Raw genomic sequence first — 23,702 nt, 5'->3', positions numbered from 1 at the left:
CTCTCACTATGCCACATCTTTTAATCCCTTGATCAGAGTAATTAGGCAGTTCTGCACACAGTTTGAAATGTCACCACATGTGCGTTCGTTCTCTATATTCTCACACACATGCAGGTATGTTAACTGTCGTTCAAGCTGGCAACACCCTCGAATAGCGGCTGTTTAATATATGCAATGAGAAAAAGCGCCAAAGTTTGAAAAGCCCGCCCCGTGCAGCGATTGGTCAGAAAATGTTTCCCGGTCGAGACCTTAAAACTGCTGCCCGGAGTTAGGAGAGAGGGGACCTGGCCAAAAGCTGCTGTTCTGTATTAGGAGCTTTTATTTCAAATTTTCTGTCTTCACTGATTATCTCAGAACTTCTGGCATACCTAACTTTTTTTTTTTTTTACTGTGTTCTGAAAAGATTGATTTCTTTTCCCCGCCTATTTTGTTAGCGGCCCTTCTCGCACCAACGAAATATGTCAATAAAACGAAAAGCTCACTAGTCAGGTACTCAGGGCTATTACCACGGAGTGCTCTCTACTATCCATCACCAGCATGTAAGGGGAAATACCTAACCTAGAGGCAGATGCACTAAAGCTAAATGAGCCTTTAATGACCCTCCAACGAGGAAAATTTGATCCGTTGCATGCATCAAAGGGCTTTTACCGAGGAAGCCAGCGGCTAACGAAAACAGAATGGAGATGAGCAATTAGTGTGAAAACCCCATTGAAACGACATGCACTAACCTTTTCCGATTGCCTTTACGCAGGAAAAAGGCAGGAAATCTAACGAGAGGTCTGGACCTCTCGTTAGGACAGCTCTGTGCCAGGAAAAATCATTAAGTGAAAAAATAAACAAACTTTGAGCCAATCCCAGCGCATTAGCAGAGCTAAAAGCGCTGTGATTGGTCCAAAGGACGTCAGAAAACACATCAAATAAAAAAAATAAAAAAAGGATCGGGAGGGGGCAAGGGCGCTCATCAGGAGCGTCCTGTATGGACGGCCTTGCCCCCCCCCCCGCTGCTCCCCACTTTCCGCCGCTCCCCCCCCCCCCCCCCGAAAAAGCAAAATGCTAGCTGCCCCGGTCCCCCTCCCTTCCCTTCCTGTGTTCTGCAGAGCTAACTCCGCCTCCCGTCATTCTTCTGCCCCGTGCCCCGCCCCCGCTGCCCCCCTGAGGTCGACTACGCCGCTCCCCCCCTCCACCGAGACCCCCCTCCCTATTAACGACCCGAGCAGCGCCTCTCACCTCTTTCTGAAGCGCTGCACGGGCAGAAGATCTATTGTGTTGGTTGTAGAGTCTCCATGACGTCTCTTCTTCCCTGGCCTAGGCCCCGCCTCCTTCTGACGTAAGTAATCTATGTCAGAAGGAGGCGGGGCCTGGGCCAGGGAAGAAGAGACCTCATGGAGACTCTACAACCAACACAATAGATCTTCCTGCCCGTGCAGCGCTTCAGAAAGAGGTGAGAGGCGCTGCTCGGGTCGTTAATAGGGAGGGGGGTCTCGGTGGAGGGGGGGAGTGGCGTAGTCGACCTCAGGGGGGGCAGCGGGGGCGGGGCACGGGGCGAAAGAATGACGGGAGGCGGAGGAACACAGGAACAGGAAGGGAAGGGAGGGGGACCGGGGCAGCTAGCATTTTGCTTTTTCGGGGGGGGGGGGAGCGGCGGAAAGTGGGGAGCAGCGGGGAGGGGGGGCAAGGCCGTCTATACAGGACGCTTCTGATGAGCGCCCTTGCCCCCTCCCGATCCTTTGTTTTTGGATTTTGCTGACCGGGTAGCCACGTGTATGTGTTGTGGCTTTTTTTTTTGTTTGTTTTTACGTTTGCAGCATGCTCAGAGCAGCCAGCAAAACGCTTGGCTGCTCTGCGCATGATTTAGGGGCCGATTACCGATGTGTATTGTGATTCTTTGATACATTGTACGTTTGAATACCGATCTGAGCATGTGTGACTTTTTTTTTTGGTGCATTCTTCGTTTTTTAAAAATCGTTAGGGACTTTAACGATTTTGATTTTTTTACGTTTGGTTGCTGCATCTGCCTCCTAGAGAAACACTTAGAGGCAGATGCACTAAAGCTAAATGAGCCTTTGTTGACCCTCCAATGAGGAAAATTTGATCCGTTGCATGCATCAAAGGGCTTTTACCGAGGAAGCCAGCAGCTAACGAAAACGGAATGGAGATGAGCAATTAGTGTGAAAACCCCATTGAAACGACATGCACTAACCTTTTCCGATTGCCTTTACGCAGGAAAAAGGCAGGAAATCTAACGAGAGGTCTGGACCTCTCGTTAGGACAGCTCTGTGCCAGGAAAAATCATTAAGTGAAAAAATAAACAAACTTTGAGCCAATCCCAGCGCATTAGCAGAGCTAAAAGCTCTGTGATTGGTCCAAAGGACGTCAGAAAACACATAAAAAAAATAAAATAAAAAAAGGATCGGGAGGGGGCAAGGGCGCTCATCAGGAGCGTACTGTACGGACGGCCTTGCCCCCCCCCCCCGCTGCTCCCCACTTTCCGCCGCTCCCCCCCCGAAAAAGCAAAATTCTAGCAGCCCCTGCCACCCTCCCTTCCTCACTATTCTGTCTCACCTCAGCTCCGCCTCCTGACATCCTCCGCCCTGTGCCCCGCCCCCTCTTGGGGTCGTCGCCGCCATTCCCCTCCTCCATCGGGCCCCCCTCCCTCTTACCGGGCCCGTGCAGCGCCTCTCTCCTCTGTCTGAAGGCGCTGCACGGGCAAGAAGAAAGCTGATGCCTGCCTTCGCCCAGCTTCGGTCGCGCGTCTCTCTCCTGCTGCGCCCGCCCCTGTCTGACGTCAGTAACCTACGTAGGATGATGTCGGGAGGCGGAGCTGAGGGGAGACAGAGTAGTGAGGAAGGGAGGGGGGCCGGGGCTGCTAAAGGTACGTTTGCTTTTATTCTTGCTTTTTAATTTAGAATGCAGGGGGAAGTGGGGCGGGGGGAACGGCGACCACGGGTGGGGGGGGGCAAGGACGGCCATATAGGATGCTCCTGACCAGCGCCTTTGCCCCCTCCCGACCCTTTTTTTTTTTTTTTTTTTTTTTTGATTTGGGAGCCATGTGCTTGTGATTTGACTGTGTTTTGACTATTTGTGGCATGCGCAGAGCAGCTAACATAACGCTTGGCTGCTCTGCGCATGATTTGGGGGCCGATTAACGATGTGTATTGTGATTCTTTGATACATTGTACGTTTCAATACCGATCTCAGCATGTGTGACTTTTTTTTGGTGCATTTTTCGTTATTTTAAAATCGTTAGGGACTTTAACGATTTAGATTTTTTTACATTTGGTTGCTGCATCTGGGCCTTAGTAAGGATTCCTTATTTTATTTATTTATAGGTGATGCTCGTGCTAAAATCTAGCTCTTTACAAAATAAAGTAGGTGGCTCTGAAAAGAGCCTTTTGGGGTTCTGGTTTCGTCCTCTCTGCGGGACAGCTTTACTTGCTCTTGGACGCCTTGTGACTCTCGGTTTTCTTAGGCAGAAGCACCGCCTGGATGTTGGGCAGGACGCCGCCCTGCGCGATGGTGACTCTCCCCAGCAGTTTGTTCAGCTCTTCGTCGTTGCGGATGGCCAGCTGCAAGTGCCTGGGGATGATACGGGTCTTCTTGTTATCGCGCGCAGCATTACCAGCCAGTTCGAGGATCTCGGCAGTCAGATATTCTAGCACCGCCGCCAGATAGACTGGGGCGCCAGCGCCCACACGCTCAGCGTAGTTACCTTTCCGCAGCAGTCTGTGCACCCGCCCCACAGGGAACTGCAGACCCGCTCGGGACGAGCGAGTCTTAGCCTTAGCCCGAGCTTTACCCCCTTGTTTCCCACGTCCAGACATTTCGATCAGTTTTTAGAAGAAATAGCTTAAAATGCCAACAGATCGAAACCCTTTTATACTCTGCCACTCTCTTAAACTCCTTCGCGATTGGTTAAGAACCGAACGTCCTAAACCTGCCTGTCTCAGCTGTTATCACAATGAGCAATAGGCCAATCCGAAGGCTGCCAGGCGGTCTTGTGACGTGCCATTGGTCTAGACCAAATAGTAAGGAGAGAAACTCAGCGCCAGCAATTTGCATGGGGAGCCTTTAAATGGCCATCCGAACAAGCTTTTTCACTAGCAGTGGCCTGGGCACTCTTTGTTTTGTGGACACCAGATAGCGAATTTGAGGTTGAGCTTGTGGTGGCCATGCCTGAACCAGCCAAATCTGCACCCGCGCCCAAAAAGGGATCGAAGAAAGCCGTGAACAAGACCCAGAAAAAGGACGGCAAAAAGCGCAAGAGAAGCAGGAAAGAGAGCTACGCTATCTACGTGTATAAAGTGCTGAAGCAGGTTCATCCCGACACCGGCATTTCCTCCAAAGCCATGAACATCATGAATTCCTTCGTGAATGACATCTTTGAGCGCATCGCTGGAGAAGCCTCCCGCCTGGCTCACTATAACAAGCGCTCTACCATCACTTCCAGGGAAATTCAAACTGCAGTGCGTCTGCTGCTACCCGGTGAGCTGGCCAAGCACGCCGTGTCCGAGGGCACCAAGGCCGTCACCAAGTACACCAGCTCCAAGTAATGGCGGGCTCAGCCAACAGCGTCCGCACACACAACCCAAAGGCTCTTTTCAGAGCCACCAAAGTTGCTCCACCTAAAGCGCTAAAATTTTGCTGCACCAGTAGGACTGACCCAGCAATAGCACTACTCCTTTACCTTATCTGCGAAAGGGAAGGGAGACCTTCAAGATTTTTTTTCTTTGCAAAGATAATGTTTCCCACGCCCCACTCTCTCAATATAACAACTTTTATTAAAAAGAGCAAAAAGATAATGTTTCCCACAAACACTCTCAATATAACAGCTTTTCTCAACTACGGTGTTCTAAAATTCAACATACAGACAACCCCCCCCCCCCCCCCGCCCCGCCCCGCCCCGCCCCGCTGATATCACAGCTGCTACTGAAACTGTAGGTGGCTCTTAAAAGAGCCTTTGGGTTGGCTGGATAGATAAGGGTCAGGTCCTTTAGCCTCCGAAACCATACAGGGTACGGCCCTGGCGCTTCAGGGCATACACCACATCCATAGCGGTTACTGTCTTTCTTTTGGCGTGTTCAGTATAAATGACGGCGTCTCGGATAACATTTTCCAAGAAAACCTTCAGCACCCCGCGAGTCTCTTCGTAGATTAGGCCGGAGAATGATACGCTTGACTCCGCCTCGGCGAGCCAGGCGCCGGATAGCGGGCTTTGTGATGCCATGGATATTATCGCGTAACACCTTCCTATGCCCCCTTTCCCTAAACCCTTCCCACCTTTACCACGACCAGACATTTTTTACCTTATAAAGTGAAAAGCGCAAACGGAAAGCTTTCCAACTGCCACTAATATAGAGGGAGGGCGGACCTTATGGAGAACTGGAATCTAAAAAAAGGCGGTGCTGCTAAATCCTCCCCTCCCCCACAATTCGTACCTCCGACTCGGTGTTGTCCATTCTTCAACTTCTTTAAGGTTTCAAGTGAGAAGAAGAGAAATGAACTTAACTGATCCTATGCTGTAGGTCCATTTTATGTGTACATACCGTACACAGCTTGCCGCGGCGACCGGAAGAGGTCGACCGGCTCCCATCGTGGGCTTTTAAGCCCCTCTCTGGCTCCTCCCGATGCCCAGCGGGGAGCCTCTGGCGATAGGGGATGTCCCTTCCCTCGCCTCCCGCTGGGGCTTGGTGGGCATGCCCGTCGGGGCACGGCGCCATGCATGTCTCCACTCATACCACACTAAAACTTATTTTGTTGTTCTCTGCTTGTTTTTCCCATTGCTACTTTAAACGGATTTATTTTTCCAGTATTCTCAAATGTGATATTGGCAGTCTATTATCTGCTTTCAGGAAAAATGTGGAACAAAAATTTGTACTACCAATCATATCAAATTTGCCTCACAAACAGAGTAGGGAGGCCAGGATTTAAATGCCAAGACGAATAGGACTCTGCAACTGGGGGTGCAGCAATCCAAGAAAGCATCTCTCTAATGCATCGTCCGGATTTAGAGCACAACCAGAATTGTATGCAGTAAACCACAGGCCTTAATGCTCACCTACTGTAAGTCCCTTTGGTCTATTTTACAATCCCTGGTAGTCTAAGGGTGTTGTTGGGGCAGGGGTCATCCCCATTTACTCCTGCCCATTCTGACTCTGCACTCAAAATGTTTATTGGAGCTGGAAAATCCCTCCTGCCCTGACTATACCACCTGAGATTGTAAGGTAGTCCTGGGTGGGTGGGGCTATTCTTTGTATTCTTGTGGGGTGGTGGGGTTGTAGGGTTTGAGGGGGTAAATTGCATTGTACTGTTGAGACATTCGATTGTCTGGAATATTCTCCCCAGTATGCAGCCGCAGCCAAAGTCAAACAGGATGCTAGGAATTATTAGGAAGGGGATGGTAAATAAGACTGAGAAGACTTATATGGTCTGTGCCAGAGCTGGTGGTGGGCGGCAGGGATAGTGCTGGGCAGACTTATACGGTCTGTGCCAGAGCCGGTGGTTGGGAGGAGGGGCTAGTGGTTGGGAGGCGGGGATAGTGCTGGGCAGACTTATACAGTCTGTGCCCTGAAGAGCACAGGTACAAATCAAAGTAGGGTATACACAAAAAGCAGCAAATATGAGTTATCTTGTTGGGCAGACTGGATGGACCGTGCAGGTCTTTTTCTGCCGTCATCTACTATGTTACTTATTTTTAACTAATGCAGGTTTAATCTTGCACAATAGCTTATTGTTAAATACAGTGCTCCAAATCAATGCTTTGATACAAAATTGTAGCAGAAATTTCAGGGCTCCATTCTCAAAACCAGACTAGTGATTCCAGGGCAGAAATGTGACGAAGCCCTGTTCATTCCTATGGTCTTCGTCGTATTTAACATGCCGGAATCACTATCATGGCTTTGTAAAAGGGGTCCTAAATTTCGCATTAAGTTATGAAATCAGCTGTGACTTGGATTGTGAAGCAAAGTCAGCCTAACAAAAAAATCCAGACCACCCAAAATACAGCAGACAGATTGATATTCAGCAAAACACGCTTTGACGGTGCCAAACTTCTTTGAGAAAAACCGCACTGGCTCCCAATCAAAGAACGGATCATCTTCAATATTTGCACTCTGGTCCACAAAATCATATATGGTGTAGTTCCAGGATACATGATAGACCTCATAGATCTACCAACAAGAAAGAGTCAGTTATGCTAGATCATACCTAAACCTACACTACCCAAATTGCAAAGGCTTGAAATACAAAACAACTTACGCATCCGGCTTCTCCTACATAAGTGCACAACTATGGAATGGCCTCCCAAAAGCTGTGAAAACAATCCATGACCACCTTAACTTCCGAAAATTACTAAAGACTATCTTATTCCAAAAGGCATACCCTACTGACCCAACGTAAGTGCCTGAATCCAGCAACACAACGAAACCAAATCCCGTAACGAACACTATATAACTTTTCTTCTCTACGATTCTACTAACGTATCTGTAACACATGAACCTCTTTGATAATAACATCACTTTGTATCTGTTTTTCATTACTACTACTACTACTTAACATTTCTAAAGCGCTACTAGGGTTACGCAGCGCTGTACAATTAACATAGAGGGATGGTCCCTGCTCAAGGAGCTTACAATCTAAGAGACAAGTGAACGGACAGTCCGATAGGGGCGGTCAAATTGGGGCAGTCTGGATTTAGTGAATGGTAAGAGTTAGGTGCCGAATGCAGCATTGAAGAGGTGGGTTTTAAGCAAAGACTTGAAGATGGGCAGGGAGGGGGCTTGGCGTAGGGCTCTGGAAGGTTGTTCCAAGCATAGGGTGAGGCGAGGCAGAATGAGCGGAGCCTGGAGTTGGCGGTGTTAGAGAAGGGTACAGAGAGGAGGGATTTGTCCTGTGAATGGAGGTTACGGGCGGGAACATAGGGGGAGATGAGGGAGGAGAGGTAGTGAGGGGCAGTAGACTGAATGCGTTTGTAGGTAAGAAGGAGAAGCTTGAATTGAATGTGGTATCTGATTGGAAGCCAGTGAAGTGACTTGAGGAGACGGGTGATATGAATAAATCGGTTTTGGCAGAATATGAGACGTGCCGCAGAGTTCTGAACATATTAAAGTGGGGGATAGATGGCTAAGTGGGAGGCCAGTGAGGAGAAGGTTGAAGTAGTCAAGGCGAGAGGTGATGAGAGAGTGGATGAGAGTTCGGGTGGTGTGCTCAGAGTGGAAAGGGCAAATTTTGCTGATGTTAAAGAGGAAGAAGCGGCAGGTCTTGGCAGTCTGCAGGATATGCGCAGAGAAGGAGAGGGAGGAGTCAAAGATGACTCCGAGGTTGCGGGCAGATGAGACGGGGACTAACGCCTCAAGGTACTATGTAAGCCACATTGAGCTTGCAAATAGGTGGGAAAATGTGGGGTACAAATGTAACAAATAAATAAAAATAAAAGCACTCTGGTTTTTAGTTTCAGTTTTCATTAGCTGTGGTTGTGATTCCATGTGTCCCTATGAAAGGAGAGTTTAATTTTACTTCCATTTCATTTCAATATATTCCATCTTTATAATACCAGGCTTCCCAAGGTACATTACAACAACAGTTAAGATGAACCCATCAGTAAACGGTATCCTCAATGACATTTCGCCATCTGTATTGTATAGAACAGTAGAAAAATGAGCACAAAAACACAGAGTTTATAACTGCTGTTTCTTCCAGCTACAATAATATCTTAAGCTGTGGTGATATAAATATCATGAAATAAAAAAATTAAATATCTACATATAGGAAGCCCCTTATTTCTAGTAATCTTTTGCTATTGTTTCGGGGAAGCGAAAATGGTGGCAATCTCCACCTACTGGCTCATACCTACCGTCTCATCTAACATCCTTGACTTGCTATCCAGCAAAGTCCCTTTCTGTGAATTTTGCTTGTAGAGTCTTCCCTATCAGTTTTAGAGCTGAGCTGAGCTGATCCCCCCAAAAAACGGGTATCAGGGGAAGACAAGGCAGGCTTGGCTTCTACTGGTCCAAAAGCTAGTTTTTGCCAAAAGCTGAATGGAGCCAGTGCAAATAAAGTAGGGTGCATGCCAAGTATACTTTCTAAAAACACGGTTTCTATGCACAACTTTTGCACATTTTAACAACCAATTCCCTCTTCTAACACTGTTGTAGAGAATAAGATAGTTGTCAAGACTTCATTTTTCCTTTTTATGTCCAGGTGCAACCACCTCCCGCCCCCCGACCTAAAATGAGAAAAATCCCTTCGGTAAGCATATTTAACAGCAGCATCCCAAGACATTTGAACATTTCTTGGTCCCTGGGATTCAGGTTTGCGGCTGGCAGTGGTAACTGAGAAGAGTTTCTTTCCGATCACTGCAGAAGGCGGGAATTTCAAACCTCGAGTTCGGTCTACTCATTCGTTTACAAGATTTCAAAATGGTTAACAATCTAGGAGGGTGGAGAATATGAAACAAAAACGACCCCCCCCCCCCAAAAAAAAAAAAAAAACACTAAGTAAGATACCCTTTTATCAGGTTCACTAAAAACAAAATGGATTGCATGGTGAACCCAAACCACGGTTTCTGAGTCTTGTTCTACGAAGAGGCTGCCATTTCCTCACAAGAGAAAGAGATGCACCTCTAAGCAAAGCACCAATCACGCCAAAGGGCGGGCTTTTCATACCTTCATAAACGGTTCTCGGAGCCTATCAGCAGTCATGGAGCAACCTATAAAAGAGCAGAACGGCGCAGCGCGCGATCTCTAGTCTCATATATACAGTCAGTGGCATCTTTTTGAAAGCAGAAGAGAGTTAAGAAGAGCTTGTGTCCAACATGGCCCGTACTAAGCAGACTGCCCGTAAGTCGACTGGAGGAAAAGCTCCTCGTAAGCAGTTGGCGACCAAGGCCGCTCGCAAAAGCGCCCCAGCCACAGGTGGTGTGAAGAAGCCTCATCGCTATCGACCGGGTACTGTAGCGCTGCGGGAAATCCGCCGCTACCAAAAGTCTACTGAGTTGCTTATTCGCAAGCTGCCCTTCCAACGCCTGGTGCGAGAGATCGCGCAAGATTTCAAGACCGACTTGCGCTTCCAGAGCTCGGCTGTCATGGCCCTGCAGGAGGCTAGCGAGGCTTACCTGGTGGGGCTCTTCGAGGATACCAATCTGTGCGCTATCCACGCCAAGAGAGTCACCATCATGCCCAAAGATATCCAGCTGGCCCGTCGTATTCGTGGCGAGAGGGCTTAAAAAGCATTATGCTCCAGCTACACAACCAAAAGGCTCTTTTAAGAGCCACCACATCCCTACACAAAAAGAGCTGACGAGTCAGTCTGCTCTATGGTTACTACTTAGGGATTGTAGGCAGCATCTTGCCGTCTTTCTTCCCGGCTCTCCCCCCACCCCCAATAAACTAGTATTGAACAATGTTCTCTACTGAATTGTGGTAATGCGGGCTCTTCCCCCTCCCCCAAACCGCTATTCAGGCTGCTGCAGTATTGAAACACTTGGCCTGTTCTTGTCTGAATTGTAATGGTTTTTTTTTTTTTGCGCCGAGTAAAGGCCAAAGAAGCGTACCTGCTTCTGCTGAACTAAACCAACTTGCTGGCAGCTACGCCTGCGCCCTTTGATGTACCAAAGCTCCAGCTTATATAATATACAACTGTGCAGATGCAGGCGTTTCAAGTCATTTAATAAGAACCAAATTCATCTTACTCTTTCTCTGATCTGTGTGGTGGTGGCTCTGAAAAGAGCCTTTGGGTTTATATGAGAATTAACAAAGGTTGAAAGCTTCACTTTTTCTTAGGGGCCCCCTTTGCGGCCTTTTTGGCTTTGGGTTTGGCAGCCTTTGCTGGGTTTTTCTTCACCTTCGCTTTCAAGGGTTTAGATTTTTTAGCCGGGCTCTTAGCCACTTTCTTGGGTTTAACCGCTTTGGGCTTTTTGGGGCTCTTGGCTACTTTCTTGGTAGCGGCTGCTGACGGTTTCTTGGGTCTCTTCGGACTCTTTTTTACTCCCACAGATACCGCCTTTTTCGGCTTCTTCACGGCCGGTTTCTTGCTTTTGGGAGCGCTCTTCTTCTTGCTCTCCGGCTGCTTCTTGTTCAGTTTGAAGGAGCCCGAAGCTCCGCTGCCCTTGGTCTGCAGGAGGCTGCCCTTGCTCACCAGGCTCTTGACGGCCAGCTTCAAGCGACTATTGTTCTTCTCCACGTCGTAGCCCGACGCCGCCAGAGCCTTCTTCAGGGCAGCCAGAGACATGCCGCTGCGCTCCTTTGAAGCTGACACGGCTTTCACGATCAGCTCGGAGACGCTGGGGCCAGATGACTTGCGCGCTCCCGCAGGCTTTTTGGCCTTTTTCTTGGCCGCACCTGCAGCCGGAGGAGATGCAGCGGCTGCCGCTGGAGCGGTTTCTTCTGCCATTCTTCCTTTCAAAGAACAAAATAAAAGAGTCGTACCGTACGTACTAGAGTTGATTAAAAGCAAATTACTAAACTCCGCTCCGTGGCTATCTTTACTTGCCGCCTTGAAATTGAGAGAACCGCCCCGCTCTTGCTCTTATTTATAGTATCAGCCGCCCTCTGATTGGCTGCCCACTCAATGCCTGCTTGCTACAGACATCTGGTCTACGGCTCTTCTAGCCCTGTGTTTCTTCAGCACCCGAAATTATGTTTTTATAACGAAATTACTTTCATTTACACAAACATTCTCATTCGGATCTCAAAAGAAGAGTTTACAGTGTGGAGAAACCGTGGTTTGTGGTAAAGATGTGGGCTAATAAAGTTGAAAAGAGCACACTAACTACTTCCTTCAGTCTTTTTCAGCACCCAAAGCCATAAAACAAACATTTTGATTTGTGAAAATTAAAGCGATCTCTGGCTCTACATTTATATAAACTCTCTGAAACAATTTTTTAAAAGGTGTAAAACGACACTGTTCCTCACCGGCTCTTCCCTGGGAAAATTCTCATTAAAAAAAACCCGATCTAACTGAAGAGAACTAGCACATACTATTCTGCACTATCCTGGTATTGAACCTATTAAAAGTTTGTTGTCTTAATAATCAAAACCCAAGTTTAGGTGCTCAAGTGTTGCCTGAGGTGCATTCATAGAAAATAATGTACAAAACATAAAACAAGGAAAGAAAACAATCTCCACAAGAAAAAAAAAAGTATCAAATCCTTTCAGAACATGAAAAGGAAAGGAGAGTAACAAATTGATAAGGAGAGTATATATGTAACTTTCTAAATAACACCAAAAGACTTTAGCGAGAATTACCTCCCTGTCCTACTACCATAATCGCTAGAGTCCTCATCAGATATCTTGTGTTCTTCTTTAAGTCCATTAAGGTTCTTTATACACCACAAGGCCTTAGCGAGAATTAACTCTCCTGTTGTGATCTAATTTAAGTCTAGTAAGTTTCTTTATTGCTCTGGCAGAAAACACATATATTTTGCACCCAGTTATAAATATCATACATTAACAAGGATATTCCAGCAAAAATGACACCCCCCACCACCGCCACCAAGGATAGCATTTCTCATCTTCAGGCCAGAAAAACCTTAATAGGGGATGCCAGGCATCTCCTATACCTGAAAATAATTAAACCACTGTAATTGGCTAGAAAACTTCATTAACTTTAACAAGCATTTATTGGTATAAAACACAAAGCTGCAGCTTCTCTTCAAAGGTGGTTCACAGTATCTTCTCCGAGCAATAAAACATTAATCAGGGATTAGCCAAAATACCTTGGCTGGCCGCAAGGGCAAATAAAGCAATCTGCACTTGAGAGCATAGATCTAACATTGACCATCTGGTGAATGTTAAGGCCTACTTCAAAGGACCTCCTTTGAAGGTGCTTCTAGCTTGGGTACCCTCTCCCCCCAAAGTTGCAACATTAGCCAGCCTTTGACTCTAGGGTGTGAAGGTGGGCAATCAGCATACCTCCGAGGAGCAGGAATGATCCAACTCTGAAGAGGCCGCCCTCTCTTCTGGTCCTACCGCGGGACTTAAAGAAGAGTTCCCATTTTAAAAAATGCTTCCAATCAGAAGCAATTTTCTTCCCATTGCTCGTTCAGCTTCCCCTCATTCCCACCCCTGACACACGCTACACTTCTTGCGGCCTGGGCAAGCGACGTCTTAAACCGGATGCCTCCGCAGCCGCCCAGGCTGTTGTCAGAGATAAGGAGCTGCTCACAGTTCCCCAATCCACCCCCATTGACCGCGGGTCCCGGACTGGCCAATCTCCCTTATTCTACGCTCTTCTGTTTGTTTGGTTAAAGTCTCAGAATTTTGAAAGAACAGCCTCATCACTGCATTTACTATATTCTCTTGAAAGAAATGCCTCGTCGCACAGAAAGCAGTGGCATAGCCAGAAAGCAATTTTTGGGTGGGCCAGCAGGTTGGATGGGTGGGCACCCATGCTCTGTCCCTACCCCACTCCATGCTGGACCTCTACCTTACTCCCCACATGGTCCACATCTCTCTCCTTTCCCTTTAGCCATCCCCAATCCCCTTGCAGATCCAGCACCTATCCCAGCCCCCCTTCTACATGTCCAACACTTCACCTCCCCTTTCCCTCCAACCAACGGCCCGCCCGCCCACATATGCAGCTCCTCTCCCCTTCCCCCCTGCAAATCCAGCACCTCTCTGTCTCCCCTTCCCTGCAACCTCCCCCTGCAAGTTCAGTGCCTCCTCACCTCAAAGTCTCCGTGTTCTACCCCCGCTGCAGCACTTGCAATTTGCTATCGTCGGCGCTGCCTGAGACAGCTGAGAGAAGCGGCACGACGTCCTGCTCCAGGGCCTTCCCTCTGCCGCGCTAATTCAACTTCCTGTTTACGCAGGGCGGAAAGCACGCGGCAGAGGGAAGGTCCCAGAGTAGAACGTCACGCTGCGTCTGTCAGCTGTGTTAGGCAGCGCGCTGATGAGAGCAAATTGCAAGCGCTGCCTCGGGAGGTGGAAAACGGAGACTGTGAGGTCAGGAGGTAGCGCTGATAGCGTTAAAGGGAAGCGCTACGGTGGGGGTGGGAGAGGGTGTGCGGAGACACGTCGGTGACGGAGGTGTTGGGAGTGTTCTCTGGATGGGCCTGAGCCCAAACTGGGCGGGCCGGGGCCCATCCAGGCCCACCCGTAGCTACGCCCCTGACAGAAAGGCAGATCACGGGATATGCAGGGTTTACTGGACTCACTGAGGATAGACCTTACCTCTTAAAGATTATGGAGGACCAGCAGGTAAAAGCTTTTCAGTCTGGTCGCATCAAGGACAGGCACTTTTCTCAATAGCGACCAAGGGTACTGTCACATCCGTCGCTCCCTCTGGCTGCTCCTCTGTGGGAAGCAAGAACCGGTGTCCATTGCGGTGAGGGCCGGCCTTCTTGAGGCCGCGGCGGAGAGCCGGGGCTCGCCGCGGCGATAGCTGCCCAGTCCGGGGCCGAGGCCGTGGGCCGGCGATCGCGGCTTCCGGGGCCTCAATCGCCGGCTATGAGGTCCGTGCTTCCGCCAGCGGGGAGAATGGCGCCGAGACGCGATGGCCGGCGTCGCCTCCACTTTCGGGCGCAGGAACCCGAAGCTCCGCCTCAGAGGAGTTAGATTGGGAGGCCGGTGCTGTAGTCCCGCCTGGGAGGTCGGACGGAACCAACCAGAAGGATTTCGTCAGTAACCGGGTTCCGATTGGCCGGCCATGTCGGCTGGGGCTGGGCGGTTGAATGCTGACAGTATTTAAGGAGCGGGCCTGAGACAGGACATAGCTTCAGGTTCTGTTTACCGAGGCCAGTCTCCGTGTGTTCTAGTTTTCAGTTCATTTTCCTTGTTCTCCTGATTTTGACCTTTGGATTGTTTCTGGACAACTCTGCTAGCCGCCTGCCTTGACCTATTGCCTGTTTCGACTACGCTGTGAGCTGCCTGCCCTGACCTGTTGCCTGTTTTGGACTCCTCTGTTTCCCACCTGCCCTCTTTGCTCCTGGTTCCAGTATTGGGTCAGTTCGTCAACACCACGGTTCCGGAAGTCCCGTTGGCCGCCTGCAGCTGGGAGCTCAACCCTCGGTGAACGGTGGTCGCCGCGGGTGAAGACTTGGGGTTGCAAGGCTTTCCTCTGAGGTCCTTCGGGGCCTTGCAGGACCTAAGGGCTCACCTTCTTTTCAGACAAGACAGGTACCTCTGTTGAGGAATTTGTGTCTCAGGTACACAACAGAATGCTCTTCTCCTTATAGGTTTGTTTGCCCAAGTGCACTTCTAATGGCATAAGCTGAGCTGTAAGTGTGTATCACATAGCTTTCAAGATGTAGTTCAGCATTAGCCAGTATTGGAGCAGTCACTAATGCAGAGCTGAAAAGAGCGCTTTGCCTTCTGGTGACCAAGAAATTGTATTGGATAGCCTCTTTTTCGTCAGGGATTTGGCTATTACATGATTCTGGGGGTCAAACCTTCAATTATGGTCTGCTGTCTCCATAACAGAGAATTTGTCAGTAAACAAGACAAAGATCCATAGCAGATTGGTACTGGACGATCTGACAGTTCATCAGCCTAGATGGTTCATTGAAAGCTCTTTGTCTGATGCACATCATTAGTCTACACAAAAGTGGTTACTACTACTTTTTGTGGAAAGAAGAATTACGGGAAAAATATCTCAATTATTTTCCTTTTCATGCACTTCTCAGTCTTGGCAAACCCTCAATGAGCTGTATAATTAAATGCTTTGTGATTGTCCAAATCTACACTATGAACAGCAAAGTGCATAAGTTCTCGGTTTAGGGATGAAAAGGCATCAGGTGCTTTTCCCATCTCTGCATCTCCGAGCAGCCCACGATTCATATGGGACGTCACTTGTGAGCTAACACACACAGAGCTTGTGAGGTCTCTCAGGGTGCAACTTTCTCCTCCCATTGTTCCCTTATTAGGTCAGTGGGGATCCTTCAACCTCTTGCCATAAAGTATTTAACACTTGGAGCTGGGACTGACTTACCTACATCTTACTGTAACCCCCTCTCCAAGTCCCTACTATTACACACCTTAGGTTAACGTGAACCCCTCACCCACTCATAGCTTTTCTACTTCAGCACTACTTAACATAATTCACAGAACACTAATTGGCAGTAAACAGTAGGCCTCAGTTTCATTTATTACCAATTGTATAAATTGGTAACAAGAAAATTTGAACAGTAGTATCCCCAGCTACACTTAAAATATTATGACACAGACATCCACACACACTGGATTCTCACCTTGCCAGTCTTGAATTTCACAGGTCCACCTATAAGTCCTGGAGAAGGCATGGGACCCCATGCCCGGTAACCGGGTCTTGCGACCCACCATAATAAAGCATATCATGCACCTAGCTTCTTGTTATGACTCGTACCTCACGAATAACAACCCCCATAAACTCGTGTCCACCCATCGTGACAACCCTAGCCCCCCCTCCCTAAACACATACACACACACACCCTTCCCATCAGCTCAGAAACCAGGCCCAGGACAAAAGGAGAGAGGGAGGGTGTCATGACTCTTGAGGCTTGATAACTTGAGGCCTCAATATCATGCAATATAACCTTGGCACACCAATCGCCCAAAGTCTCTATTATTTTTATAAAGTCTCTTTTATTGAATAAATCATAGATAATTAACTCACAGGCAGATGTTCAGAGGTGCTGCTCAAGGATACAGAGACTCCTTGGTTTGAGAGTTGTTGGGGGTGGAGATCTGAGGAGAGCAGTGGCATACCAAGGGGGGGGGGGGCGGTCCGCCCCGGGTGCACGCCGTTGGGGGGCTGCCATGCGCCGGTCAGCGCCGTTCGTTTCCATGCTGACTAGCGCGCGGCACCACCCCCAGCGGTGTGCACCCGGGAGTGAGGGGGTTCTTTCGCCGGGGTGAGGAGGTGTCTTTTCGCCGGGGGTGGGTGCTGCACCCGGGGGGGGCGGGGCGCATCGGCGATCTGCCCCGGGTGTCAGCGCCCCTAGGAATGCCACTGGAGGAGAGGTAGCGATATTACAGGGAGGGAAGGATAGTTGAACAGGTAGAAATGGTCCAAAGCTTTAGCCTTTCCTCATAGGGAAGTCGTCCCATCCGCTCTATCATTTTCGTCGCCCTTCTCTGCACCTTTTCTAATTCCACTATATCTTTTTTGAGATACGGCGACCAGAATTGAACACAATATTAGAGCTGCGGTCGTACCATGGAGCGATACAAAGGCATTATAACATCCTCATTTTTGTTTTCCATTCCTTTCCTAAAAGTACCCAGCATTCTATTTGCTTTCTTAGCCGCAGTAGCACACTGAGCAGACGTTTTCAACGTATCATCAACGACGACACCTAGATCCCTTTCTTGGTCCGTGACTCCTAACGTGGAACCTTCCATGACGTAGGAATAATTCGGGTTCCTTTTTCCCACATGCATCACTTTGCACTTGCTCACATTAAACGTCATCTGCCATTTAGACACCCAGTCTCGTAAGGTCCTCTTGTAATTTTTCACAATCCTTCCGCGATTTAACAACTTTGAATAACTTTGTGTCATTAGCAAATTTAATTACCTCACTAGTTACTCCCATCTCTAGGTCATTTATAAATATGTTAAAAAACAGCGGTCCCAACACAGACCCCTGGGGAACCCCACTAACAACCCTTCTCCACTTCTATCTGTTAACCAGTTTTTAATCCACAATAGAACACTACCTCCTATCCCATGACTCACCAATTTCCTCTGGAGTCTTTCATGAGGTATACACAATATCAACGGGTTCACCTTTATCCATATGTTTGTTCACCCCTTCAAAGAAATGTGGTAGATTGGTGAGGCAAGATTTCCCTTCACTAAATCCATGTTGACTTTGTCTCATTAATGCAGGCTTTTGAATACGCTCTGTAATTTTGTTCTTAATAATATTCTCTACCATTTTGCCCAGCACCGACGTCAGACTCACTGGGCTATAATTTCCCAGATCTCCTCTGGAACCTTTTTTAAAATTAGGCATTACATTGGCCACCCTCCAATCTTCCGGTACCACACTCGATTTTAAGGATAAATTACATATTACTAACAATAGCTCCGCAAGCTCATTTTTCAGTTCTATCAGTACTCTGGGATGAATACTATCGGGTCCAGAAGATTTGCTACTCTTCTGCTTGTTGAACTGCCCCGTTACATCCTCCAGGTTTACAGAGAATTCATTAAGTTTCTCAGACTCGCAGTGGCGTAGGAAGGGGGGGCGGTCCGCCCCGGGTGCACGCCGCTGAGGAGTGTCGGCACCTCGCTGGTTCCTTGCTCTCTCTGCCCCGGAACAGGTTACTTCCTGTTCCGGGGCAGAGAGAGCAAGGAACCAGCGAGGTGCCGACACCCCTCAGCAGCGTGCACTCGGCGGATTGGCCCTCCCACCCCTCACCGCCTTCCAGGTATGTTCTCACGGGGGGGTTGCGCTACGGAGGGGGAAGGGTGCGTCGTGCTGCACCCGGGGGGGGGGGGGTGTGCAGCAGCAACCCACCCCGGGTGTCAGCTGCCCTCGTGATGCCACTGCCGACTCGTCAGCTTCGAATACCATTTGTGGCACCGGTATCCCACCCAAATCTTCCTCGGTGAAGACCGAAGCAAAAAATTCATTTAATCTCTACGCTACGGCTTTGTCTTCCTTGATCGCCCCTTTTACTCCTCGGTCATCTAGCGTTCCATTTTTTTACATTTCAGTCAGGTTTCTGGGATCAAATAACATGATTTTCCAATGCTACATCTTTTAATCCATTGATCAGAGTAATTAGGCAATTCTGCACACAGTTTGAAAGGTCATCACATGTGCATTCGTTCTCTGGATTCTCACACACACGCAGATATGATAAGTATCGTTCAAGCTGGCAACACCCTTCAATAGCGGCTCTTTAATATATGCAGAGCGAAAAAGTGGCAAAGTTTGAAAAGCCCGCCCTGTGCAGGGATTGGTCAGAAAATCTTTCCCGGTCGAGACCTTAAAACTGCTGCCCGGAGTTAGGAGAGTGGACCTATCCAAAAGCTGCTGCTCTGTATTAGCTTTTATTTCAAAATTTGTCTTCACTGGTTCTCTCAGAAATCTTGGCATACCTAAATTTTTAACTCCGTGTGTTCTTAAATCATTGATTTCTTTCCCCCCCCCCCCCTATTTTGTTAGCTAAAAGCTCACTAGTCAGGTACTCAGGGCTATTACCATGGAGTGCTCTCCGCTATCCATCACCAGCCTCTAAGGGGAAATACCTAACTCAGAGGAACACTTAATAAGGATTCCTTATTTTATTTATTTAAAGGCGATACTCTGCTGAAATCTGGCTCTTTACGAGAAAAAGTAGGTGGCTCTGAAAAGAGCCTTTTGGGTTTGATTTCGTCCTCTGTGCGGGACAGCTTTACTTGCTTTTAGCCGCCTTGTGACTCTCGGTTTTCTTAGGCAGAAGCACCGCCTGGATGTTGGGCAGCACGCCGCCCTGCGCGATGGTGACTCTCCCCAGCAGTTTGTTCAGCTCTTCGTCGTTGCGGATGGCCAGCTGCAAGTGCCTGGGGATGATGCGGGTCTTCTTGTTATCGCGCGCAGCATTACCAGCCAGTTCGAGGATCTCGGCGGTCAGATATTCCAGCACTGCCGCCAGATAGACTGGGGCGCCGGCGCCCACACGCTCAGCGTAGTTACCTTTCCGCAACAGTCTGTGCACGCGCCCCACGGGGAACTGCAGCCCCGCTCGGGACGAGCGAGTCTTAGCCTTGGCCCGAGCTTTACCCCCTTGCTTGCCACGTCCAGACATTTTGATAAGTTTTTAGAAGAAATAGTTGAAACTTTCACAGATCGAACCGCTTTTATACTCTCTACCACTGTTTCTTACACTCCTTTCCTTGCCATTGGTTAAGAAACGACCGTCCTGAAACCCACCTGTTTCAGCTATTATCATAATCGGCAGGCAAATGGTCCAATCAAAGGGCTGCCAGGCGGTCTGATGACGTTTCATTGGTCTAGACCAAATAGCAAGGAGAGAAACTCAGCGCCAGCAATTTGCATGGAGAGCCTATAAATGGCCATCCGAACAAGCTTTTTCACTGCGTTACTAGCTTAAGATTCTTTGCTTTGTGGACTCCAGATAGAGAATTTGACGTCGAGCTTGTGGCCATGCCTGAACCAGCCAAATCTGCTCCCGCGCCCAAAAAGGGATCGAAGAAAGCCGTGAGCAAGACCCAGAAAAAGGACGGCAAAAAGCGCAAGAGAAGCAGGAAGGAGAGCTACGCTATCTATGTGTATAAAGTGCTGAAGCAGGTTCATCCCGACACCGGCATTTCGTCCAAAGCCATGAACATCATGAATTCCTTCGTGAATGACATCTTTGAGCGCATCGCTGGAGAAGCCTCCCGCCTGGCTCACTATAACAAGCGCTCTACCATCACTTCCAGGGAAATTCAAACCGCAGTGCGTCTGCTGCTACCCGGTGAGCTGGCCAAGCACGCCGTGTCCGAGGGCACCAAGGCTGTCACCAAGTACACCAGCTCCAAGTAATGGCGGGCTCAGCCTACAGCTTCCGCGCACACAACCCAAAGGCTCTTTTCAGAGCCACCCAACTTGCTCCACCTAAAGCGCTAAAATTTTGCTGCACGCGTAGGGCTGACCCAGCAATAGCACTAGTCCTAATCTCCGGAAGGGAGGTCAAGGTTTTCTCCTTGCAAAGATATCTTTCCTACACTCCTCTCAATATAACAGCTTTTATTAAGAGTAAACATTCCAACTTGCTACATGAGTAGGGCTGGCCCAACAATAGCACTACTCCTTTACCTTATTTCTGAAGCTTTCCCAGACCCCACTCTCTCAATATAACAGCTTTTATTAAATAGCAAAAATCTTTCCCACACACCACAAACACACTCAATAGAACTGGCTACACATGAAATCGTAACTACTGTGTTCTACAATTCTTCAACAAACATGCAGACAAAACGAAAAAAGCTGACATGACAGCTCTGTTACTGAAAGTGTGGGTGGCTCTTAAAAGAGCCTTTGGGTTGGTTGGATAGATTTAAGGGTCAGGTCCTTTAGCCTCCGAAACCATACAGGGTACGGCCCTGGCGCTTCAGGGCATACACCACATCCATAGCTGTTACTGTCTTTCTCTTGGCGTGCTCAGTATAGGTGACGGCGTCTCTGATAACATTCTCCAAGAAAACCTTCAGCACACCGCGAGTTTCTTCGTAGATGAGACCGGAAATACGCTTGACTCCGCCTCGGCGAGCCAGGCGCCGGATAGCGGGCTTTGTGATCCCCTGGATATTATCGCGTAACACCTTCCTATGCCGCTTAGCGCCCCCTTTCCCTAAACCCTTCCCCCCTTTACCACGACCAGACATTTTTAACTTATAAAGTGAAAAGCCCTATAGAATGACAAAGGCCACCAGCCTTCCAACTGCCACTAATATAGAAGGTGGACGGACCTTATGGAGAACTGTGTTCTGAAAAAAAGGCGGGAGTGCTGAATCCTCCCCTCCCCCACAATTCGTGCCTCCGACTCGGTGCTCATTCTTCAACTTCTTTAAGGTTTCATGTGACAGGAAGAGAAATGAGCTTAACTGATCCTATGCGCTCCCTACATTCTATGTGTACATACCGTACACATAAAATGTTGCTCTATTCGAAGCCTCATTAAGGATATTTACATGGAATATGAGGACGAGTAGGGACATATAAAGTACCATCTAACCTGCCCTTGCTCAGTCTCCACTCATTCCATACTAAAACTTCTTTTGTTGTTCTCTACTTGTTTTTCCCATTGCTGCTTTAAACTGATTTATTTTTCCAGTATTCTCAAATGTGGTATTAGCAGACTATTATCTGCTTTCAGGAAAAATGTGGAACAAAAATTGGTAATACCAATCATATCAAATTTGCTTCACAAAGGACACTCCAGAGAGCAGGGAGGCCACGATTTAAATGCCAAGACGAATAGGACTCTGCAACTGGGGGTGCAGCAATCCAAGAAAGCATCTCTCTAATGCATCGTCCGGATTTAGAGCACAACCAGAATTGTGTGCAGTAAACCACAGGCCTTAATGCAATTCAGGGGCGTAGCCAGATCACAGATTTTGGGTGGGCCTAGGCAAGAAGTGGGTGGGTACTAAGTGTTCTGCCCCCCCCCCCCCCAAACCACTTCCAAAAAATGATCTCAGCTGGTGGAAAAACGCTTCTTTCCACCTTGGCAATCTGCAGCAGGCATGCGCTGAAAACTGAGCATGCGCAGGTACTAGTAACATGGAGAGTAGCGTTTTCATTACCAACAGGGAGAAGTTTCAGCTGGCAGAGCTTGGGATCCCCACCAGCTACCCTAAACGTGTGCTACTGTTAGGTGGGCCTGAGCCCTAAGTGGTTGGGCCCCAGCCCACCCAGGCCCACCTGTAGCTACGCCACTGGCTCACCTACTTGCAAAACTGGATATCTGGGTTTTAAAAAGATTTGGATAACTTCCTGGAGGAAAAGTCCATAGTCTGTTATTGAGACAGGCATGAGGAAGCCACTGCAGGCCCTGGAATAGGTCCCATGGAATGATGCTACTATTTGGGTTTCTGCCAGGTACTTGTGACCTGGATTGCCTACTGATGGAAACAGGAAACTGGGCTATATGGACGATTAGTCTGACCCAGTATGGCTATTCTTATGTTTCTTATGACGTGCCTGTAAATTTGAGTGTGTCTCTTCCCTATTTGCTGGTCTGCTTTGGTTATCCATTGCCTTTTGATTACAGTACAAGCTGCTTCTTCTGACTTTCAGGACTTTTCGTGATTACTCCCCCAGTTATTTGGCTTCCTTAACTGTTTCGTATATTCCCTCTCCAGAACTGACCCTCTCAGTGACCATCACCTTGTTCTTCCATACCCATCCCTCCCCTGGGAACACGACCTCACACGCATGAAGGTGTCTTCATCCCTTCCTTCCAGTTGCAGGCCCCCTACCTCCAAATTTTAAAAGTCAACTTCATTTACGAAGTCAGGTTTACGGTGGCCGACAGCAGCAGCAGCGGTAACAGGCGTGCAGGCTGGGCCCTTCTCTCTCTCTCAGCTCTGGTCCAGCCCTCATTTCCTGTTTCTGCAAGGGCGGTACCAGAGCTGGAAATGAGGGCTGGACCAGAGCTGAGAGAGGCCAGGCCTGCAAGCCTGTTACCGCTGCTGCCGGCCGCCGTAAACCCGACTTCATAAGAGAAGATGACTTTTAAAATTTGAAGGTAGGGGGCCTGGAACTAGAAGGGAGGGACAACACCCTCATGAGTGTGACGTCACGTTCCGAGGGCGGGGATCCTGGAACTGGGAGAGAGGAGGGAACCTGAAACTCGGAGGGAAGGAGGGAGAGAGGGGGGGGAACCTAAAACTCAGAGGGAGGGGAGAACCTGAAACTCGGACGACCCTGGAGCTCGGAGGGGGAGGACCACCCTGGAACTGGGAGGGGGGCCCATGGCACACACTCTCATTCTCACACATACATTCTTCTCTCTCACAGACACACTCGCACCCAGTCTCACTCTCTCTATGTCATACACTCGCACATTCACTCTCTCACACAGTCACTCTCACAAACATACACACTCGGTGGAAAACCTTGCTAGCGCCGATTTCATTGGTTTCACAAACGGGCCTTTTTTCCTAGTCATGAAATAAAAAATTAAATATCTACATATAGGAAGCCCCTTATTTCTAGCAATCTTTTGCTATTGTTTCGGGGAAGCAAAAATGGTGGCAATCTCCACCTAGTGGCTTCAGCCCATATAATGG

General features: G+C 48.6%; 7 protein-coding genes across 7 annotated transcripts; 3 read left to right on the top strand and 4 right to left on the bottom strand.

The window, feature by feature from the left end:
• Nucleotides 1-3,428: 3,428 nt before the first annotated feature.
• On the bottom strand, nucleotides 3,429-3,821 carry LOC115481214 (histone H2A type 1-E-like). Its single transcript, XM_030220320.1, has one exon. It carries the CDS (start codon nucleotides 3,819-3,821, stop codon nucleotides 3,429-3,431), a length of 393 nt encoding a protein of 130 aa, XP_030076180.1.
• Nucleotides 3,822-4,169: 348 nt separating this feature from the next.
• On the top strand, nucleotides 4,170-4,557 carry LOC115481219 (histone H2B type 2-E-like). Its single transcript, XM_030220326.1, has one exon. The coding sequence runs from the start codon at nucleotides 4,170-4,172 to the stop codon at nucleotides 4,548-4,550; it is 381 nt and encodes a 126-aa protein (XP_030076186.1). The 3' UTR covers nucleotides 4,551-4,557.
• A 5,251-nt stretch (nucleotides 4,558-9,808) lies between these two features.
• Nucleotides 9,809-10,219, top strand: LOC115480966 (histone H3). Its single transcript, XM_030219950.1, has one exon. It carries the CDS (start codon nucleotides 9,809-9,811, stop codon nucleotides 10,217-10,219), a length of 411 nt encoding a protein of 136 aa, XP_030075810.1.
• Nucleotides 10,220-10,735: 516 nt separating this feature from the next.
• On the bottom strand, nucleotides 10,736-11,385 carry LOC115481210 (histone H1-like). The gene has a single exon (XM_030220316.1). The coding sequence runs from the start codon at nucleotides 11,383-11,385 to the stop codon at nucleotides 10,762-10,764; it is 624 nt and encodes a 207-aa protein (XP_030076176.1). The 3' UTR covers nucleotides 10,736-10,761.
• A 7,879-nt stretch (nucleotides 11,386-19,264) lies between these two features.
• LOC115481215 (histone H2A type 1-E-like) lies at nucleotides 19,265-19,711 on the bottom strand. The gene has a single exon (XM_030220322.1). The coding sequence runs from the start codon at nucleotides 19,709-19,711 to the stop codon at nucleotides 19,319-19,321; it is 393 nt and encodes a 130-aa protein (XP_030076182.1). The 3' UTR covers nucleotides 19,265-19,318.
• A 307-nt stretch (nucleotides 19,712-20,018) lies between these two features.
• On the top strand, nucleotides 20,019-20,476 carry LOC115481220 (histone H2B type 2-E). Its single transcript, XM_030220327.1, has one exon. The coding sequence runs from the start codon at nucleotides 20,071-20,073 to the stop codon at nucleotides 20,449-20,451; it is 381 nt and encodes a 126-aa protein (XP_030076187.1). The 5' UTR covers nucleotides 20,019-20,070; the 3' UTR covers nucleotides 20,452-20,476.
• Nucleotides 20,477-20,981: 505 nt separating this feature from the next.
• On the bottom strand, nucleotides 20,982-21,293 carry LOC115480965 (histone H4). The gene has a single exon (XM_030219949.1). It carries the CDS (start codon nucleotides 21,291-21,293, stop codon nucleotides 20,982-20,984), a length of 312 nt encoding a protein of 103 aa, XP_030075809.1.
• Between the last annotated feature and the right edge of the window lie 2,409 nt (nucleotides 21,294-23,702).

The sequence above is a fragment of the Microcaecilia unicolor genome, chromosome 11 (assembly GCF_901765095.1).
Source record: "Microcaecilia unicolor chromosome 11, aMicUni1.1, whole genome shotgun sequence".
Classification (NCBI taxonomy): Eukaryota; Metazoa; Chordata; class Amphibia; order Gymnophiona; family Siphonopidae; genus Microcaecilia; species Microcaecilia unicolor.
Note: the sequence above shows the minus strand (reverse complement) of the source record. Positions and strands in the feature narration are given on the sequence as shown.